The following is a 22,176-nucleotide window of genomic DNA, read 5'->3' as shown; positions in this document are numbered from 1 at the left end:
AAATGTTTAATCCTACAGTAAAAGGCTTTCGTATGTCTATGGTAGGTTCAAAGTTCATCCAACTCTAAAGTTTCCGCCAGTAGCTTCATTTGTTGTGGAGATAACTGCAGTTAACTGACGTATTGTGAACATATTCTCGTTTTAACACATACAAACAACATAAAGTACATATATTTAGCTGCTGGTGAAACAGGTTGGTGTATATACGTCACTAACTGTAAATGATTAGTGTTTGTTTTGAGGGTAAAAGTGCTGCGGCCGCATTGGTTACCGTTAGCCAGCTAACGTTACTGTAACTGCTGTGCTAGCTATCTGAAACCACTCAGTCGTAACGATAGCAGCTAGTTGGCTAGCTATCTTTGGTTTTTAGTTTCAGTGCTAACTAGCTACATATCGGATACTTATCTAGTTTACTACCAAATGTGTCACAGTGATGTCTGCTATCCAGTAACTCGATAAAAGACGCCAAGATCATGGCTAATGTTTGAAATGATATACTATTAGCTAACGTTACAGTAGCTAGCAAAATAAATACATTAATTGGCGGTTTCTGTATGAATTATAGTTAGTTGGCTGGCCAGTGATATCCAGTGATGGTAGGCAATTAGTGTTTGAAAGACACAGCACATCTACACATTTTCCACACGGATCCCATTGACTATCTCCTCTCTCTCACCCCCCTCTTTCTCTTCACCCCCCAGCTTTCTGTAGTCGGGTGTCATGATGACCACCATCGTCCATGACACCACTGAGGCGGTGTGTCTGTGTCAGGAGTACAACCTGTTCTTGAAACCCATCGCCAAGATGACGGTGAATTATACACATCTATACTGTCACATACACTTGGACCTAAAGTAGTTAAATGAGCATCTCCAACTTAATGTATTTGACTTCCAGGTGAGCATGTATTGTGATATGTATTGAATGATTTCTCTTTCAGGTGAGTGTGGCACTGCCCCAGCTGAAGCTGCCTGGGAAGAGCATCTCTAACTGGGAAGTGATGGAGAGGTTGAAGGCCATGGTAGCTCCTGAACAGTTCTCTGCCCTCAGGTAGGCATGGGTAGGCAATTCCACAGTAACAGTCATGCTGACAATATGCTTTTTCACTTTAAAATGTATGTCAAACATAAACCAATGATTGCAAAACAAACCATACAACTATATGCACAAGGATGACTTTTAACAATTTCCAATAAAAATTTTACAATAACACATTTACTTGAAGAACAGTTCAGATGCAACGTTTGGTAACAGAATGACTGTTTGAGCCATCATTCTGTTACCAAACAGTTCTTCAAATAAAATTGTACTATTTTCTACACAGTAGAAGATATCAAAACTATGAAATAACATATGGAATCATGTAGTAACCAAAACAGTGTTAAAGAAATCAAATATATTTTATATTTGAGATTCTTCAAAGTAGCTACCCTTTGCCTTTGACAGTTTTGCACACTCTTGGCATTCTCTCAACCAGCTTCACCTGGAATGTTTTCCAATAGTCTTGAAAGAGTTCCCACAAATGTTGAGCACTTATTGGCTGCTTTTCCTTCGCTCCACGGTCCAACTCATCCCAAACCATCTCAATTGGGTTGAGGTCGGGTGATTGTGGAGGCCAGGTCATCTGATGCAGCACTCCATCACTCTCCTTCTTTGTCAAATAGCAATTACACAGCCTGGAGGTGTGTTGGGCCATTGTCCTGTTGAAAAAAATATTATAGTCCCACTAAGCCCAAACCAGATCGGATGGCGTATCGCTGCAGAATGTTGTGTTAGCCATGCTGGTTAAGTGTGCATTGAATTCTAAATAAATCACAGACAGTCACCAGCAAAGCACCATCACACCTCATCTTCCATGCTTCACAGTGGGAAACACACATTCGGACACCAACTCTGCGTCTCACAAAGACATGGCGGGTTGGAATCAAAAATCGCAAAGTTGGACTCCTCAGACTAAAGGACAGATTTCCACCTGTCCATTGCTCGTGTTTCTTGGCCCAAGCAAGTCTCTTCTTATTGGTGTCCTTTAGTAGTGGTTTCTTTGCAGCAATTTAACCATGAAGGCCTGATTCACGCATTCTCTGAATAGTTGATGTTGAGATGTGTCTGTTACTTGAACTCTGAGAAGCATTTATTTGGGCTGCAATTTCTGAGACTGGTAACTCTAATGAACTTTTCTTCAGCAGAGGTAACTCTTGGTCTTCCCTTCCTGTGGCGGTCCTCATGAGAGACAGTTTCATCATAGCGCTTGATGGTTTTTGCGATTGCACTTGAAAAAAACGTTCAAAATACTTGACATTTTCCGTATTGACTGACCTTAATGTCTTAAAGTAATGATGGACTGTTCTTCTTGCCGTAATATGGAATTGGTCTCTTACGAAATAAGGCTGTCTTCTGTATGCCACCTCTACCTTGTCACAACACAGCTGATTGGCTCAAACTCATTAAGAAGGAAAGAAATTCCACAAATTAATTTTTAACAAGACCCACCTGTTAATTGATTTGCATTCCAGGTGACTACCTCATGAAGCTGGTTGAGAGAATGCCAAGAGTGTGCAAAGCTGTCATCAAGGCAAATGGTGGCTACATTGAGGAATCTCAAATATAAAATCTGTTTTGATTTGTTTAACACTTTTTGTTGGTTACTACATTAATTCATATGTGTTATTTCATAGGTTTGATATCTTCACTATTATTCTACAATGTAGAAATAAAGAAAAACCCTTGAATGAGAAGGTTGACTGGTACTGTACACTTTAAAGTGAAACATTTGAGTCTCAGCATCACCCTGTCACCATGCAATTGCCCCTATCTATAGGAAAATATTCATACTGTTAGTCATAGGCCACATGTTTTCTATGTGTGGTGTTATAGCTTTAACCAAGCTAATAACTCTACAATAACCAACATTAAACTGTGACAATACTGATAATATGGCAAATGGGTTGCCTGGTATCAATATTTTCTGGTACTGATATGTATTGTATGGAGAGGTAAACATCCCACCTCTGTCTCTCCGCAGGATCTCTAAGAGCACCATGGACTTCATCCGTTTTGAGGGCGAAGTGGAGAATAGAGGGGTGGTGAAGATCCTGCTGGCCAAACTGGATGGGAAGAGCATCAAACTCAGCGGCTTCACTGACATACTCAAGGTAGCGGAGATAATGTTGTGTAGGCTTGAAAATGTACGGGGGAAATGTAAAGTGTAACAGTCTGTATTTTTGGTCATGGACAGCCTTCCCCAGGTTCTTGCAAAACAGAACTCTCTTTCTCCCAATCGACTGATAATAAATGAATAATTTCTCTGTGGGATGTCTAGGTGCGTGCGGTAGAGAATAAGATGGACTTCCCGACACGTTATGATTGGGACTCGTTCTTCCGTGACGCCAAGGACATGAACGATACTGTTCCAGGAGAGAGGCCAGACACCATCCACCTGGAGGGCCTGCCCTGTCGCTGGTTTATCCTGCCTGACGGACCCCCCGACCGGCCCTCCGAGACCGCCCTGCAGGCGGTCTTCCAGGTACGGAGGGATGCAACATATACCTAGCAATCACTCAATCCATCATCGATCGATCAATCAATCACCCTAACACACACATCCCCACCAACCCTAACGTACACAACCCCTAACCCCCATCTCCTCCCAGGGTTTTGGTCCGGTGCGTCAGGTGGACATCCCCATGCTGGACCCGTACAGAGAGGACACTCTTGATAAGAACTTCAACACCTTCACCTTCGGCGGCCATCTTAACTTTGAGGCGTACGTCCAGTATCAGGATTATGATGGCTTCGCCAAGGCCATGGACACACTGAGAGGCATGAAGCTCATGTACAAAGGAGAGGATGGCAAGGCTGTGGCCTGCAACATCAAGGTACTGAACTACACACACTATCCATGCTACAAATATTTTCATGCATGTTAACATCAGAAGCCTCCTCCCTAAGTTTGTTTTATTCATTGCTTTAGCACACTCTGCCAACCCTGATGTCCTAGCCATGTCTGAATCCTGGCTTAGGAAGGCCACCAAAAATTCTGAAATTTCCATCCCCAACTACAACATTTTCTGACAAGATAGCACTGCCAAAGGGGGTGGAGTTAACCTGCAGAGATCTGTCATACTATCCAGGTCTGTGCCCAAACAATTCGAGCTTCTACTTTAAGAAATCCACCTTTCCAGAAATAAGTCTCTCACTGTTGCCGCTTGTTATAGACCCTCCTCAGCCCCCAGCTGTGCACTGGACACCATATGTGAGTTGATTGCCCCCCATCTATCATTAGAGTTCATACTGTTAGGTGACCTTAACTGGGATATGCTTAACACCCCGGCCGTCCTACAATCTAAGCTAGATGCCCTCAATCTCACACAAATTATCAAGGAACCTACCAGGTACAACCCTAAATCCGTAACGCAGGCACCCTCATCCTGACCAACTTGCCCTCTAACTACACCTCTGCTGTCTTCAACCAGGATATCAGCAATCACTGCCTCATTGCCTGCATCTGTAATCGGTCTGCGGTCAAACGACCACCCCTCATCACTGTCAAACGCTCCCTAAAACACTTCAGCGAGCAGGCCTTTCTAATCAACCCGGCCCGGGTATCATGGAAGGATATTGACCTCATCCCGTCAGTAAAGGATGCCTGATTGCTGTTTAAAAGTGCTTTCCTCACCATCTTAAATAAGCATGCCCCGTTCAGAAAATGTAGAACTAAGAACAGATATAGCCATTGGTTCACGCCATCCTGTTTCGTACTGCATTAGCATCGAATAGCCCCGGTGGTATGCAACTTTTCAGGAAAGTCAGGAACCAATATACACAATCAGTTAGGAAACCTAAGGCTAGCTTTTTCAAACAGAAATGTGCATCCTGTAGCACTAATTCCAGAACGCTTTGGGGCACTAAATTTCATGGAGAATAAGAGCACCTCCTCACAGCTGCCCCTACTGCACTGAGGCTAGGAAACACTGTCACCACTGATAAATCTACGATAATCAATCATTTCAATAAGTATTTTTCTACGGCTGGCCATGCTTTCCACCTGACTACCCCTACCCTGGCCAACAGCTCTGCACCCCCCGCAAAAACTTGCCCAAGTCCCTCCCGCTTCTCTGTCATTCAAATCCAGACAGCTGATGTTCTGAAAAATCTGGATCCCTGCAAATCAGCTGGGCTAGACAATCTGGACCCTCTCTTTCTAAAATTATCTTCCGAAATTATCTGCAACCCCTATTACAACGCTGTTGAAACCTCTTTCATATCGTCTGAGATCCCCAAAGATTGGAAAGCTGCTGCGGTCATCCCCCTCTTCAACGGGGGAGACACTCTAGACCCAAGCTGTTATAGACCTATATCTATCCTGCCCTGCCTTTCTAAAATCTTCGAAAGCCAAGTTAACAAACAGATCACCGACCATTTCGAATCCCTCCGTACCTTCTCCACTTTGCAATCTGGTTTCCAAGCTGGTCATGGGTGCACCTCAGCCACGCTCAAGGTCCTAAATGATATCATAACCGCCATCGATAAAAGACAGTACTGTGCAGCTGTCTTCATCGACCTGGCCAAGGCTTTCGACTCTGTCAATCACTGCATTCTCATCGGCAGACTCGATAGCCTTGGTTTCTCAAATGACTGCCTCGCCTGGTTTACCAACTACTTCTCAGACAGAGTTTAGTGTGTCAAATCGGAGGGAATGTTGTCAGGACCTCTGGCAGTCTCTATGGGGGTGCCACAGGGTTCAATTCTTGGGCCGACTCTTTTCTCTGTATATATCATTGATGTCGCTCTGGCTGCTGATGACTCTCTGATCCACCTCTATGCAGACGACACCATTCTGTATACATCTGGCCTTTCTTTGGACACTATGTTAACTAACCTCCAAACAAGCTACAATGCCATTCGACACTCCTTCCGTGGCCTCCAACTGATTTTAAATGCTAGTAAAACTAAATGCATGCTCTTCAACCGATTGCTGCCCACACCCGCCCGCACGACTTGCATCACTACTCTGGACGGTTCTGACTTAGAATATGTGGACAACTACAAATACCTAGGTGTTTGGTCAGACTCTCCTTCCAGACCCACATTAAGCATCTCCAATCCAAAATTAAATCTAGAATCGGCATCCTATTTTGCAACAAAGCCTCCTTCACTCATGCTGCCAAACATACCCTCGTAAAACTGAACTATCCTACCGATCCTTGACTTCGCGATGTCATTTACAAAATAGCCTCCAACACTCTACTCAGCAAATTGGATGTAGTCTATCACAGTGCCATCCGTTTTGTCACAAAAGCCCCATATACTACCCACCACTGCGACCTGTATACTCTCATTGGCTGGCCCTCGCTACATATTTGTCGCCAAACTCACTGGCTCCAGGTCATCTATAAGTCTTTGCTAGGTAAAGCCCCGCCTTATCTCAGCTCACTGGTCACCATAGCAGCACCCACCCATAGCACGTGCTCCAGCAGGTATATTTCACTGATCATTCCCAAAGCCAACACCTCCTTTGGCTGCTTCTCCTTCCAGTTCTCTGCTGCCAATGACTGCAACGAATTGCAAAAATCACTGAAGCTGGAGACTTTTATCTCCCTCTCTAACTTTAAGCATCAGCTGTCAGAGCAGCTTACCAATCACTGTACCTGCACACAGCCCATCTGTAAATAGCACACCCAACTACCTCATCCCCATATTGTTACTTGTAAAAAAAAAAAATGTTTTGCTCTTTTGCACCCCAGTATCTCCACTTGCACATCATCATCTGCACATCTATCACTCTGTTAAAGCTAAATTGTAATTATTTATTGCCTTACCTTCCTAATCTTACTACATTTTCACACACTGTACATATATTTCTCTATTGTGTTATTGACTGTACGTTTGTTTTCCCATGTGTTACTTTGTGTTTGTTTTTTTGTCGCACTATCTTGGCCAGGTCGCAGTTGTAAATGAGAACTTGTTCTCAACTGGCTTACCTGGTTAAATAAAGGTGAAATAAAAATAAATAAACAGGCACAAACATACAGTGTCCAAAACATTAAGAACACCTTCCTAATATTGAATTGCACCCCCCCCCCTTTCCCTCAGAACAGACTAAATTCTTCAGGGCATGGACTACAAGGTGTCGAAAGCGTTCCACAGGGATGCTGGCCCATGTTGACTCCAATGCTTCTCACAGTTGGCAAGTTGGGTGGTGGACCATTCTTGATACACACGAGAAAATGTTGAGCGTGAAAAACCCAGCAGATTTGTCGTTTTTGACACAAACTGGTGTGCCTGGCACCTACTACCTTACCTTGTTCAAAGGCACTTAAATATTTTGTCTTGCGTATTCACCCTCTGAATGGCACACATCCACAATCTATGTCTCAATTGTCTCAAGGCTTAAAAATAGTTATTTAACCAGTCTCCTCCCCTTCATGTACACTGATTGAAGTGGATTTAACAGGTGACATCAATAAGGGATCATAGCTTTCACCTGGTCAGTGTGTCATGTAAAGAGCAGGTGTTCTTAATGTTGTATACACTCAGTGTATATAACCACACTAAGAGGGATGAAACATCAATAGAAGAGAGAGGCGGTAAGGCTGGGTTAGATCTGGGTTAGGGTTGAGGGGATTGTCCTGTTGTGTGTTAGTTAATGAGAAGGGAGGGTTAGAGTCAGTACAGAAAAGCTTGTGTAGGGCAACAGGTTTAAGGCCTTTTAGTGAAATGAAAGTCAGGGCCGTATTATAATTCTAATGATCACTGGGCTAAACCAGGGACCTGGTCCCTAATCCAAAACTAAGCCGTACTGCCTTAATGAAGAGGATGGAGAGAAAGAGGGCGGGGCAGAGGGAGAAATGAGGAGAGAGATCTGAGTGTCTAATCCACAGGGGTCAAAGCCTCTCAACCCAAATTAAGAGAATGAGGGGAGGAGATGAGGAGGAGGGGGTGTTAGGAGAGTAGCATGTCTGTCTGTCTTTTTGTCAGGTGACCTGAGTGTCACTAGTGCACCCTGCAGTCCTACCCCAACTCTAATTAGGACTCACTGTATTTTTCTATTTGTCTGTCAGGTGACCTTTGACACCAGTAAGCACCTGAGTGATGTGGCTCTGAAGAGACGCCAGCAGGAACGACTGAGAATACAGGAGCTGGAGAGACAGAGGGAGGAGCAGAAACGCAGAGAGAAGGAGGAGGAGGAACGCAAGGAGGAGGAGAGGTATAGTGAGGAAAATAATTAATGTGCTTGGTCTGAAAACACTGACCCCTGTCTATCTAATCCTTTCTTCTTTACTGGCCCTACCGTTTTCCTAGTCCTTGCTTCTTACGTGTCTCTACCGTGATCTTAGTCATGGTGATGGCTCTTAGGCCGGGATTCAATCCGAATCGCGCAATAGCACAGGTCAATATACAGCCAACAAAGCGTCTTTCAAAGGCATTAGCCCGACGTTTGCAGGGACTACTTTAATGGTAAACACAGCTCAACCATAAATTACCTTTAAAAGTAAATGACCTAGTCTTCAAGTGTGTAGAGAGGTGCTTCCACCATATTGTGGTCACCCATCCAGTCCAGATCTGCGAACAGAAGGTGGTAGGAACCAGTGGCGGTCGGTGTCGTTTAAGATGAGGGAGGACGTTTTTTTTTTTATTACAGCGTATTGGATGACTGTCATTCATATTCCATTCACCCAGTTCAATGTAACATTGATAGGTTTAGGCTACTACATGATACTCTACATGATACTCATGAGGTTGCTACAACCCAGCCTGTGAATGAAAGTTTACAATGTAGGTGCACAGGTCGAGAGAAATTTAACTAATCATGGTAAGACATTGATACATTCAATACTCCCTTGAAAATATTGCCTGCATCTTGCTGATCTAGGGTGTAATCATTGGTCTAACAGTTGCAAATTAGTTTCTTTTGGACCAATTCGGGTATGTTTATCCTCATTTCGTTCCATTTGCTTCAGTTTAAGAAAAGTCTTTCAACAGAATCGGCAGAGTGAATACACCCCGATCACACGCAAACACAGTTCACTTTCATAACAGCCACACACAAACAGCATGATCTTTTCAATCATTGGATAATTTGCATCTACACGCTCTCCTCACCTTTTCCTTTCGCTTGTGGACTTCTGTACACAACATATCAGCTGTCTGTGATCAGGCGAGAAAACCTTTTCAAGCCAAACCTTATATATATATACTTATACATATTATAACCGTTAACCACTACACACAGCCTACATTATTCTCACCATATTAGTTAACGTGAAGTTAACATAGCTACTAGAACTAACGTGTTAGTAAACCCGTTACAATCATGCAGTACAGTGTACAGTTAGCAAGCAGTTTAGCAGTTACACCGGCAGGGCCCGGTGGCAATAAATTATTAAAACCAAAAGCTTACCTTGACATGGAAGAGTTACCGTGTTGGATAGCCAGAGCCAGCTAGCTAACATAGCATCCCTCTCTGTTTGAGCTGGGTGTTTGAATAGGCTAAATTAGCTAGCGGCATTTGCTAGCTAAGTGAAATAGGGGGGGAAATGAAATAAAGCTAGCTATCTCTCTCTCTTTTGCTTCTTCAATATTTTTTTTTTTAACTGTTCAACTACTGTCTTTCAGTAAACTATTCACCACATTGTTTGCACTGAAGTGCTAGCTAGCTGTAGCTTATGCTTTCAGTACTGGATTTTGATCTAGACTTTGATCCTTTGATTGGGTGGACAATATGCTGCAAGAGCTCTGATATGTTGGATGACGTCCTCCGGAAGTTGTCATAATTACTGTGTAAGTCTATGGAAGGGGGTGAGATCCACGAGCCTCCTAAGTTCTTTTATTGAAGTCATTGTACAGAAACTAGCTGTACTCCAGCTACACCATGGTGCTACCCTACATAGTTGAGGCTACTGTAGACCTTCATTTCAAAAGATTGTGTTTTAATCAATTATTTGGTGCCGTGAATATATTTAGTATAGGTTTATCCAAAAAGGAAACTTTTTAAGTGTTTCACTATTTTTATTTTTATGAAATTCACTGAGGAGAATTGGTCCTGCCCTTCCTCCTCTGAGGAGCCTCCACTGGTAGGAACTAGGATACTGGGGCCTGTATTGGTTGACAGTAGCAGAACTATGTATTAGACTAGATGATGTACCATGCTTCTGCTGTGGTTGTAGGAAACACAAAGAGGTGGAGGAGGAGGAAAAGGTGCAGAGGAAAGTGGAGAGGATACGGAAACGAGAGCAGAAGCTGAGAGAGAGGGAAGAGAAGAGGAACATAAAGAAGGTGAAGAGGAGGCAGGAGGTGGAGCAGAAGAAGTTGCAGTTGAAGATCGCGACGGAGGAGAGAAGGCTGTTGTTGGCTCAGCGGAACCTGGAGTCTATACGCCTTATGGCTGAACTACTGGGCAGGGCCAAGGTACACACACAACTACAGACACTTGATATATGGCGCCATTGAACATTCAATACGGAAACATGCTGATAGGAACCACTTAATCATTTCTCTCTCCCTTCCCCCAGGCTCTGAAACAGCAGCAGCAGGAGAAAGAGAGAGCGGAAAGAGAGGAGCAAGAGAAGGAGGAGTTAGCCAGGCAAAAGGAGGAGTTAGCCAGGCAGAAGGAGGAGTTAGCGCGGCAGAAGCAGCTCGAGGCCTGCAGGCGGGAGCAGGAGGCGGAGCTGAGACGTGTGGAGTTAGAGAAGGGGCGTGCCTTGGATCTGCAACGCAGAGAGAGAGAGCTGAGGGAGAGACTGGTTAGTAACCTGCTGAAGAAGGCTGGAGGAAAGGGAGAGAACCAGACCTCTATCACCCAGCCCTCTGCCCTGACCATGCCCAGGGGAGAGAGCTCCGACCTGGGGAAGACGGCCAGGGCCCTGGGGGTGAACGGGGTTAGACCAAGGGGAGAGGAGAGCCCCAGAGCTACCGTACGATCACACGTCACTGAGAAACAGATAGGAGAGAGGGAGAAGAGGCGAGGAGAATGGGAGGAGAGGCGAGGGGGCAGAGAGGACAGGGAAGGAGGCATGGAGGAGAGAAGAGGTTATGGATTGAGAAGTAGAGAGGTGAGGGAGAGGAGTCGGTCCCACAGCCGGGGCAGGAGGTGGTACAGCCGGACACGCAGCGGTAGCAGGAAAAGAAGAAGCTCTAGTAGAAAGAGTAGTGATAGTCAGAGGAGAAGGAGAAGTGATAGCAGACGGAGGAGAAGTGGTAGTTCTAAGAAGAAGAGAAGCTATAGCAGGGGGAGGAGTGGTAGTTGTATCCACAGGAGACACAGTCACCATGGACGGGGCTGCAGCAGCAGGAGCACGAGCCGTGATTGGAGCAGAAGCTCTAGTGGGAGGAGCCACAGCAGATTGAGGAGGACACATAGACATAGAGACAGCAGGCACAGATCTAGTAGCAGCAGCTCTAGGAGTAGAGAGAGGAGCAGCGAGAAAGACAGGAGCAGGGAGAAGGAGAGGAGTGGAGACAGGAGCAGCGATAGAGACAGGGACTCCAGGAAGCATAGTAGTAGTTATTCCAGACGACACTAAACGGTCAACACAGCCAGAGGAGACAGAAGAGGACCCTATGCCTGGGCCTAGTTTAAGTAATGCACGGTCAGGGTGGTTCTGTATGCTGCTACACACGGTCTCTGGACCATATCAGCTTCTTACAGTCTCCACACACACACACACCTCTTTCTCTCCCTCCCTCCACCAATGCTCTTCGTTCATCTGTAGGTTACAGAATGCTACACTGCTATTATGTTCTGTTTGACACATGTAGTGTAGATGCCATATGTACTGTAGTTTGATCACTTGGTTAGTATGTGTCTCCTTTGAGGAAAGATAGAACAAATACTTAAACTTTTTAGGGTCACAGTGAATGGCCTGTTTTGTGTTTCAGAATAACAATATTACTGGGTTTCTGGGAACTGTAGTTCAGTATTAGAGCAGGGATCTGTAGTCCTATGGCCAGACACCACACAGTCTCAGTAGATAGACAGCTGAAGTCTAAGTCAAGTGTTTTCCCCTAGGATAAAGAGAACGAAGCCAAAGACAATCAGACAAAAAAATGTCCAACAGCTTAACCAGACACACGTTTCCGAATTCCACGTCTAACCACCAGACTAGACAGTAGTTTCAGTTCTAACTTGATGTCACTAGAACATAAAGTGGTTCTGTGAGATTTAATGATGTCTGCAGTGTTCTGGTGAGAGAGAATTGTAGGTGACTTTGTTTTGACGCACCAACCCCAGACTGAAGCCTAGTGTCACCATGTTAACTTTTTGAATGGTGTTCCTGCTAGTTCAAGCCAGGAGCCTGCCTGTCTGTGTACATTTAATTTGCCTTATTGATGAGTGTGTGAACAGAGCAGAGTGAGTGGGTAACGTTGTATATAGGTTGTATAAAGGTTCAGGGGGTCGTCAATCTGCTGTATATGCTCATGTTTCTCTGTTCTGATGGGTGGCTGCATGTCCTCAACACACTGTGTCATTTTATTTGTTGAAATAAAGAAACGACAGAAAATATGTGATTTATTTTGGATGAATATTCTGAATGGATGGATGAATATTCTGAATGGATGGATGTATATTCTGAATGGATGGATACCTTAATGCCTACTATATCTTTCCTTCTAAACATTTCATTATTCTAGCTAATCTGTGGTTCTATTACAAACTGAAGTTTTTAGTGTGTGGTTATAGTAGTGGGTGTTAAAACAGGCCCCAGTGTAATGACAGTATGAAACAGAATGAAGTGTGTGTGTGTAGTGTTTATCAAGGACCCAGTGTATTGAGGTCTGAGCCCCTGACTGTAATCTGGGTTATTTGACTAATCTGATTATTCTGCTCCGACTGGGGCTGCACTCACACACACACACACGCAAGACCTATGGGCTATCCGATTAAACTTGAGACTGAGGCAGCAGTGGTCATTAATATTACTCCCTCAGTCGTTTGCACAGCCACACGTTTACAAGAGCTATTGGCTGTTTCACTACAACACACACGAGGACTAGCAGCAGTAGCAGAACCAGGATCGACTTGGGACCAACTCATACAGGATACACTACTAAAGGACTCATACCGATCTCCTTTGACAACAGGAGGCCTCGCAGGAACACTCAGTCTCATACAGCGACAGACACAAACCTACGCTGGTCAAGCAGAAGTGTCTAGTGAGAGGCTGAGGGACCAGGGAAGACTTTTCTAATGGAGCCAGCTGGTACTACTACTTCTGTTACTACTGCTGCTGACTACCCCCGGAAGATTCTGGACTATATGGAAGGCTTCCTGGTCTCTAAGGTAAAACATACACACATAGGATTCAAGTCCCATTCTCAACCACTGTTTGATGTGTGTGTTTGAGCCTGCCCTCTCTCCCCTAGACCCTGTTCACAGCCTGTGAGCTGGGTGTGTTTGACCTGCTGGCCTCGTCACAGCACCCCCTGTCTCTAGAGGAGGTAGCACTGGGAATCAGGGCCAGCCAGGACGGGACTGAGAGGCTCCTGGCAGCCTGCACCGGGCTGGACCTACTCAATACACACACACTGGAAGGACAGGGTAATGCACACACACACACACACACTGGACGGAGAGGGTAATGCACACACACACTGGACGGACAGGGTAATACACACACACACACAATGGACGGACAGAGTAATGCACACACACACACTGGACGGACAGGGTAATGCACACACACTGGACGGACAGGGTAAAACACACACACACACACACACACACACACACACACACACACACACACTGGACGGACAGGGTAATTCAAACACACACTGGATGGACAGGATAATGCACACACACACACACACACTGGACAGACAAATGCACACGCACCCACACACACACACACACACACACAAAGACACACACTGGACGGACAGGGTAATGCACACGCACACACACACACACACTGGACGGACAGGGTAACACACACACACACACACACTGGACGGACAGGGTAATGCACACACACACACACACACACACACACACACTGGACTGACAGAGTAATGCACACACACACACAGGAAGGACAGTGTAATGCACACACACACACTGGATGGACAGGGTAATGCGCGCACACACTGGACGGACAGGGTAATGCACACACACACACACATACTGGATGGACAGAGTAATGCACACACACAGACAGACTGGACGTACAGGGTAACTCTCTCTCGCTCTCTCTCTCACTCACTCACTCTTTCATATACCCCTCTCTGTGTCTCTAGTGATGTACAGTAACACAGAGCAGTCCAGTGTGTATCTGACCCAGTCCAGTCCAGTGTCCCTGACCCAGTCCATCCACTACAGCTCCAAGACCATCTACCTCTGCTGGCATTACCTGACTGACGCTGTGAGGTGAGTCCTCTCGCCTGAGTTGTGTTCACCAAGGAGAACATATTTGGATTTGAATTAAAACAGGAACCTGCTCTTTGTCCCCCCAGGGAGGGCAGTAATCAGTATGAGAAGGCGTTTGGTGTCAAATCTGAACATCTGTTTGAAGCCCTGTACAGGTGACACACTCATACACACACAGCTCTTCATCTCTACTCTACCTTTACTCTCTTTCCATGTTCTCCTTCTCCTCCACATATTCTCTCTCTCCCTCTGCTTTCCTGCCTGGAGAAAAAGTGTCAGTGGAATGAGAAATGTTGTGGAATGGCCTTGAGCTTCACATTCAACCTAATGAGAATGGTATTTTTTATGGTTCAGTGATTTTCAAGGATCACATTTATTTTAGAACAAAACACTTTCTCTTCATTATTCTCTCTCTCTGTCTCTCTTACTCTTTATCTGACTCTATCTGTAAGTCATTGTTGGTGGTGTGAGAGGCGGGGAAGGACAGAAAGGAGGGAGGAGGAAAATCAGGAGAAGGAATCAGAGTTGTGAATCATTCAGAGAGCAGTTTATATTTGCTGGGCACAGCTGTCTGGTACTGTATCTGTGAAAAGAGGTGTGTGTGTGGTGTGTGTGTGTGTGTGTGTGTGTAGGTCTGAGGAGGAGATGGTAAAGTTTATGCAGCTGATGAACTCCATCTGGAACATCTGTGGTCGAGACGTGGTGACGGCCTTCAACCTCTCACCTTTCACAACCATCTACGACCTCGGGGGTGAGGAGTTGTGTGTGTGTGTGTGGTTACCATCTTGACATAAGGTGAAAGGTCACTGTGTAGAGTAGAGCTGTGTGTAATAACTCCAAAGACCACAGGGGGTAGCTGTGCAGCTACAAGCTGAGGCTGACACACACTTTATTGAAAAGGAAAGAGGGAGAGGCTAGGGAGAGAAAAAGTTCTGTGCGTTTTGTTTCCCTTTCATTCTGTTTTCTTCTTTTTTCTTCTTTGATTCCATCTCTCCCCTGTCCTGTACTATTGAACTGTTTGTGCGTGTGTCTGTGATATATGAGTGGGTGTGTTCAGAATACAGATTCCACTAAAAAGAGTTCTGATAAAGCACACCCAACCTAAAGACTCAACAGTCTTCCAGACAGGCCAGGTTTCTACAAGTGTTCTCTGTAGACACTGTCTGGGTGTAAAACCCACATAGAGATGACACATCACATCACAAACACACACCAGGGCTGGGCGGGCTCTCCTGGGACTCACAGCACCTCATTGGTCAGTTAAGGATTATTGCTACGCTAATTAGTTAATAGGTTACCATGGCAACATATTCCTGTGATTATAAATACTATATTACATATCACTGCATCTCTCTCTCTCTCTTTCCCTCTCTCTTTCTCTAGGTTGTAGTGGAGCGCTAGCCAAGCAGTGTGTGTTGGCATACCCAGAATGCACTGTGACAATCTTTGACCTCCCCAAGGTGGTGAAGACATCCAGAGAACACTTTGTTACCGACGACAACCAGAGGGTCAGCTTCCATGAAGGTAGACAACTCCTACACCGAGAGACAGCCAATCAGTGACCTCAGACAGAGCGATGGGAGGAGCCATTGTCTTTGACTGACAGTATTGTGTATTTGTGTATGTGTGTAGGGGACTTTTTCAAAGATGCACTGCCAGATGCTGACCTCTATATTCTGGCGAGAATCCTTCATGACTGGACAGACGTGCGCAGCATAGAACTACTGACCAAAGTCTACAGGGCTTGCAGACCAGGTACACACACACACACACACACACACACACACACACATCCTCCTCTATCGCTCTCTCTCTCCTTCAGTCATTCTCTCTGGTGAGAAAGATCAGATGCGACTTGGCTCTGTCTCTGTGTGTGTGTGCAGCCAGGTCACCTGTGATACAAGTCAGTATTCAACGCCCATCCATGTCTGACGACTTCCTGAGATGTAGTGGAAACCGGCCACTAGAGGCAACAGTGAGCGCTCTCATTCCAAAGGTTGCTAGTTCGAATCCAGCAAAATCATTTTTTCGATTTGAGTTTTAAGCCTAGCCCAAACCTTAACCCTTATCTTAACCATTCGGAGATAATGCCTGAACTTAACTATTATCTTAACCATTCGGAGTTAATGCCTTATCTTAACCATTCGAAGTTAATGCCTTATCTTAACAATTCAGAGTTAATGCCTTATCTTAACAATTCAGAGTTAATGCCTTATCTTAACCATTCAGAGTTAATGCCTTATCTTAACCATTCAGAGTTAATGCCTTATCTTAACCATTCAGAGTTAATGCCTTATCTTAACCATTCAGAGTTAATGTCTAACCTTAAGAATTCAGAGTTAATGCCTTATCTTAACCATTCAGAGTTAATGCTTTATCTTAACCATTTGGAGTTAATGCCTTAACCATTCAGAGTTAATGCCTTATCTTAAGAATTCAGAGTTAATGCCTGACCTCATTATCTTAACTGTTCAGAATGAATGCCTTATCTTCACCATTCAGAGTTAATGCCTTATCTTAACCATTCCGAGTTAATGCCTAACCTTAAGAATTCGGAGTTAATGCCTAACCTTAAGAATTCAGAGTTAATGCCTTATCTTAACCATTCAGAGTTAATGCCTAACCTTAAGAATTCGGAGTTAATGCCTAACCTTAAGAATTCAGAGTTAATGCCTTATCTTAACCATTCAGAGTTAATGCCTTATCTTAACCATTCAGAGTTAATGCCTAACCTTAAGAATTCGGAGTTAATGCCTAACCTTAAGAATTCAGAGTTAATGCCTTATCTTAACCATTCAGAGTTAATGCCTAACCTTAAGAATTCGGAGTTAATGCCTAACCTTAAGAATTCAGAGTTAATGCCTTATTTAACCATTCAAAGTTAATGCCTTATTTTAACAATTCAGAGTTAATGCCTGACCTCATTATCTTAACCGTTCAGAATGAATGCCTTATCTTAACCATTCAGAGTTAATGCCTTATCTTAACCATTCAGAGTTAATGCCTATCCTTAAGAATTCGGAGTTAATGCCTAACCTTAAGAATTCAGAGTTAATGCCTTATCTTAACCATTCAGAGTTAATGCCTAACCTTAAGAATTCGGAGTTAATGCCTAACCTTAAGAATTCAGAGTTAATGCCTTATCTTAACCATTCAGAGTTAATGCCTTATCTTAACCATTCAGAGTTAATGCCTAACCTTAAGAATTCGGAGTTAATGCCTAACCTTAAGAATTCAGAGTTAATGCCTTATCTTAACCATTCAGAGTTAATGCCTAACCTTAAGAATTCGGAGTTAATGCCTAACCTTAAGAATTCAGAGTTAATGCCTTATTTAACCATTCAAAGTTAATGCCTTATTTTAACAATTCAGAGTTAATGCCTGACCTCATTATCTTAACCGTTCAGAATGAATGCCTTATCTTAACCATTCAGAGTTAATGCCGTATCTTAACCATTCAGAGTTAATGCCTAACCTTAAGAATTTGGAGTTAATGCCTAACCTTAAGAATTCAGAGTTAATGCCTTATCTTAACCATTCAGAGTTAATGCCTAACCTTAAGAATTCAGAGTTAATGCCTAACCTTAAGAATTCAGAGTTAATTCCTTATCTTAACCATTCAGAGTTAATGCCTTATCTTAACCATTCAGAGTTAATGCCTTATCTTAACCATTCAGAGTTAATGCCTAACCTTAAGAATTCAGAGTTAATGCCTTATTTAACCATTCAAAGTTAATGCCTTATTTTAACAATTCAGAGTTAATGTCTGACCTCATTATCTTAACCGTTCAGAATGAATGCCTTATCTTAACCATTCAGAGTTAATGCATTATCTTAACAATTCAGAGTTAATGCCTGAACTCAACTCTTATCTTAACCATTCAGAGTTAATGCCTTATCTTAACCATTCAGAGTTAATGCCTAATCTTAACCATTCAGAGTTAATGTCTAACCTTAAGAATTTGGAGTTAATGCCTTATTTAACCATTCAGAGTTAATGCCTTATCTTAACCATTCAGAGTTAATGCCTAATCTTAACCATTCAGAGTTAATGTCTAACCTTAAGAATTTGGAGTTAATGCCTTATTTAACCATTCAGAGTTAATGCCTTATCTCAACCATTCGGAGTTAATGCCTGACCTCAACTCTTATCTTAACCATTCAGAGTTAATGCCTTATCTTAACCATTCAGAGTTAATGCCTAATCTTAACCATTCAGAGTTAATGTCTAACCTTAAGAATTTGGAGTTAATGCCTTATTTAACCATTCAGAGTTAATGCCTTATCTTAACCATTCAGAGTTAATGCCTAATCTTAACCATTCAGAGTTAATGTCTAACCTTAAGAATTTGGAGTTAATTCCTTATCTTAACCATTCAGAGTTAATGCCTTATCTTAACCATTCAGAGTTAATGCCTTATCTTAACCATTCAGAGTTAATGCCTTATCTTAACCATTCAGAGTTAATGCCTTATCTTAACCATTCAGAGTTAATGCCTTATCTTAACAATTCAGAGTTAATGCCTGACCTCAATACTTATCTTAACAATTCAGAGTAAATTGCTTACCTTAAGAATTCAGAGTTAATGCCTTATCTTAACCATTCAGAGTTAATGCCTTATCTTAACCATTCAGAGTTAATGCCTTATCTTAACCATTCAGAGTTAATGCCTTATCTTAACCATTCAGAGTTAATGCCTTATCTTAACCATTCAGAGTTAATGCCTGACCTCAATACTTATCTTAACAATTTAGAGTTAATGCCTAACCTTTTGCCATTCGGAGTTAATGCCTTATCTTAACCATTCAGTTAATGCCTTATCTTAACCATTCAGAGTTAATGCCTTATCTTAACAATTCAGAGTTAATGCCTGACCTCAACCCTTATCTCAACCGTTCAGAATTAATGCCTTATCTTAAGCGTTCAGAATGAATTTCTTATCTTAACCATTCAGAGTTAATGCCTTATCTTAACCATTCAGAGTTAATGCCTAACCTTAAGAATTCGGAGTTAATGCCTTATTTAACCATTCAGAGTTAATGCCTTATCTTAACCATTCAGAGTTAATGCCTTATCTTAACCATTCAGAGTTAATGCCTTATCTTAACCATTCAGAGTTAATGCTTTATCTTAACCATTTGGAGTTAATGCCTTAACCATTCAGAGTTAATGCCTTATCTTAACCATTCAGAGTTAATGCCTTACCTCAATACTTATCTTAACAATTCAGAGTTAATGCCTAACCTTAGCAATTCGGAGTTAATGCCTTATCTTAACCATTCAGAGTTAATGCCTTATCTTAACCATTCAGAGTTAATGCCTTATCTTAACCATTCAGAGTTAATGCCTTATCTTAACAATTCAGAGTTAATGCCTGACCTCAACCCTTATCTTAACCGTTCAGAATGAATGCCTTATCTCAACCATTCAGAGTTAATGCCTTATCTTAACCATTCAGAGTTAATGCCTAACCTTAAGAATTCGGAGTTAATGCCTTATTTAACCATTCATAGTTAATGCCTTATCTTAACAATTCAGAGTTAATGCCTAACCTTAAGAATTCGTAGTTAATGCCTTACCTTAACCATTCAGAGATAACCCCCTAGAGTCGATGTCTGCTCCCCCGCGGAAATCTAAATGGCATAATAAAAAATCCTGATAAAAATCTGTCAGTTTAAGGTATAGATGTTGCACCTCCTCATCTGGTGTGAAAGGTGACAGCGATACAGCAGTGTTTGTCAGACCATGAGACATCCCGAAAATCAGTCTTCTCACAAAATCATCTGTAGCATCCGACGGTTGAGACTGTCACAAACACGATGGTGTTCTCTATTTCGCTCTACGACCCCCACACTGTTTTTGGGGCTCGTCTGAAGTCGGTACAGCCGATCTGCCAACTTCTGTACTCAAGTACTGTATATTGTGACTGTTTAGTGCCCAAAAGAAGGGGTTAAATACAAGTTGAAAAATTATAATAATGTTTCCTGATCTTTCTTATATCTCTCAGATATTGGACAGTCATTTCAGAACAAACTTCCTACCTTTTTTTTTATACTTCAAAATTCAGAATCAAATAGCAACATGATCCTTGGTATGACCTTCTTAAAACAATTCCATATAGCTTAGTAGGGTTAATGCCTGAACTTAACCTTAAACACTTAGACATTTGACGTTTCGAACAACCTTGAAATTTGAGGTTCGAGAAACATGAATGGACGCCCTATTCTGACACGAGACTGTGAGAACTGGTAGCCAAATTCTGTTTGTTGTTGTCTGTGTGTTTGTGTGTCCCATAGCTGCACTGTCACAAATACCACCCCTCTCCTTACTCTTCTGCACCCCCTCCCTCGCCTCGGGTGACTGTGTCAAGAACAGCATCCTATCAGACAAGCCCACAAGTAGCCACACACAAACACTATGGTCTTTGAGAGCTCCGCTGTAGCCAGAGGCTTGTTACATAACACAAACACACTCACACACACTGGCAAGAACATAACACACACACACACACATTCCGCAGAGATGCAAATGAGGATATTCTTTTAACCTTCAGCTCAACCTTCTGATAGAAACTAACAGAGTAAGCAGCAGTCTGGGAAGGACAACTGAGGAAGAATGCACATTGACTGACATCACAGCCAGGCCATCGTAGCCCAGAGCCAAAAAGCCCAGAGCCAAAGACAATCAGGCACCCATTATATGTTTTCTGTGTTTGTGTGTTTGTGTGCGTGTGAGAATGTGTGTTTGTGTGTGTGTGTGTGTGTGTGTAGGAGGAGGTGTGTTGGTGGTAGAGGCGTTGCTGTGTGAAGACGGGTCAGGGCCTCTGACAGCCCAGCTGTACTCTCTGAACATGCTGGTGCAGACGGAGGGGAAAGAGCGGACGGCAGCAGAGTACACTGCCCTGCTGACAGCCGCAGGGTTTCAAAACATACAGGTGGAGAGGACAGGCAAGATTTATGATGCTGTCCTGGGACGCAAGTAGAGAAGTCTCTATATCTACTGTTGATGTTGCTGATGTACAGATCTGCTATCTTAATTTGATCACTCTGTTGTCGCAAAGATTTTTCAAAATGCATTTTGCAATGTATTCAACGTTTGAAAAGGCTTCTTAAGTTTGAAATTTCCACTACAAAATGTCAGACTTGATTAACGGAAAATGAATCAACCCCTACAAAAATATAGATGAATTACAATCTACATAATAATTCACATTTCCCGTTGCTGGAGGTTTATTATTAACCGGGTCAAATTAAATGACCGTTATTATCTCTGTAGACCTGTCTATCTCTGTAGCCTAGGTAGTAAACCTATTGTCTTTGTAATCTTTATTTGAATGTTAAAACCTTTGTTCTTCTGATATGATAGACTATTTACCCATTAAAAATGTGTTGTTCTACAGTCAATGTTCTACAGCTTCTCTGTTTCTGATTGGTTCTCTGATTGGTTCTCTGATTTGTTCTCTGGGGAGGTAAAGGGAGGGAGGGTGGAAGTAAAGTAGAGGAGGGGGGTTCAAGGACATTCATCATCCTCTTCTCTTCCCCTCCTCCTCTTCACCAGACTAATCTGACCTCAGGCTGGTTCACTTCACACCACACTAACACTCTGTGATGATGTCACTGTTCTTTATCCAGAGGCCTTTGCATGACGCTCCTGTAAGACAACTGCTCCAGGGCATACTGGGAATACACTCACAGCCTCTGACCATGTGTGTGTGTGTGTTTATGTGAGTCTTGGTTATTCTTGGCAAAAGAAAACTTTTTTTGTAGAGGTTATAGCAAGATTTTCCTACTGTAAATTTTGGCATGAAAAC

General features: G+C 43.1%; 2 protein-coding genes across 2 annotated transcripts; both read left to right on the top strand.

Annotated features, from left to right (window-relative positions):
* Positions 1–32: 32 nt before the first annotated feature.
* LOC110520356 (uncharacterized) lies at positions 33–12,500 on the top strand. The gene is made up of 9 exons (XM_021597617.3): positions 33–193; positions 702–810; positions 941–1,050; positions 3,023–3,152; positions 3,320–3,523; positions 3,651–3,875; positions 8,061–8,206; positions 10,167–10,407; positions 10,512–12,500. Exons 2-9 carry the CDS (start codon positions 721–723, stop codon positions 11,520–11,522), a joined length of 2,157 nt encoding a protein of 718 aa, XP_021453292.3. The 5' UTR covers positions 33–193; positions 702–720; the 3' UTR covers positions 11,523–12,500.
* A 317-nt stretch (positions 12,501–12,817) lies between these two features.
* asmt (acetylserotonin O-methyltransferase) lies at positions 12,818–21,769 on the top strand. Its single transcript, XM_021597618.3, has 8 exons — positions 12,818–13,279; positions 13,363–13,537; positions 14,236–14,365; positions 14,452–14,520; positions 14,998–15,116; positions 15,749–15,889; positions 15,998–16,120; positions 21,137–21,769. The coding sequence occupies exons 1-8, from the start codon at positions 13,187–13,189 to the stop codon at positions 21,346–21,348; spliced, it is 1,062 nt and encodes a 353-aa protein (XP_021453293.1). The 5' UTR covers positions 12,818–13,186; the 3' UTR covers positions 21,349–21,769.
* Positions 21,770–22,176: the final 407 nt, after the last annotated feature.

The sequence above is a fragment of the Oncorhynchus mykiss genome, chromosome 3, assembly GCF_057628025.1.
Source record: "Oncorhynchus mykiss isolate SJ-2025 chromosome 3, ASM5762802v1, whole genome shotgun sequence".
In the NCBI taxonomy this organism is placed as follows: domain Eukaryota; kingdom Metazoa; phylum Chordata; class Actinopteri; order Salmoniformes; family Salmonidae; genus Oncorhynchus; species Oncorhynchus mykiss.
Note: the sequence above shows the minus strand (reverse complement) of the source record. Positions and strands in the feature narration are given on the sequence as shown.

What these genes read in the sequence shown, in the direction of transcription:
- LOC110520356 (XM_021597617.3), top strand. Translation starts at nt 721, where the DNA reads ATGATGACCACCATCGTCCATGACACCACTGAGGCGGTGTGTCTGTGT. An exon ending in AACCCATCGCCAAGATGACG is followed by an intron (nt 811 to 940) that starts GTGAATTATACA and finishes TTTCTCTTTCAG; the next exon opens with GTGAGTGTGGCACTGCCCCA. An exon ending in GAACGCAAGGAGGAGGAGAG is followed by an intron (nt 8,207 to 10,166) that starts GTATAGTGAGGA and finishes CTGTGGTTGTAG; the next exon opens with GAAACACAAAGAGGTGGAGG.
- asmt (XM_021597618.3), top strand. Translation starts at nt 13,187, where the DNA reads ATGGAGCCAGCTGGTACTACTACTTCTGTTACTACTGCTGCTGACTAC. An exon ending in GAGGGTCAGCTTCCATGAAG is followed by an intron (nt 15,890 to 15,997) that starts GTAGACAACTCC and finishes GTATGTGTGTAG; the next exon opens with GGGACTTTTTCAAAGATGCA. An exon ending in CTACAGGGCTTGCAGACCAG is followed by an intron (nt 16,121 to 21,136) that starts GTACACACACAC and finishes GTGTGTGTGTAG; the next exon opens with GAGGAGGTGTGTTGGTGGTA.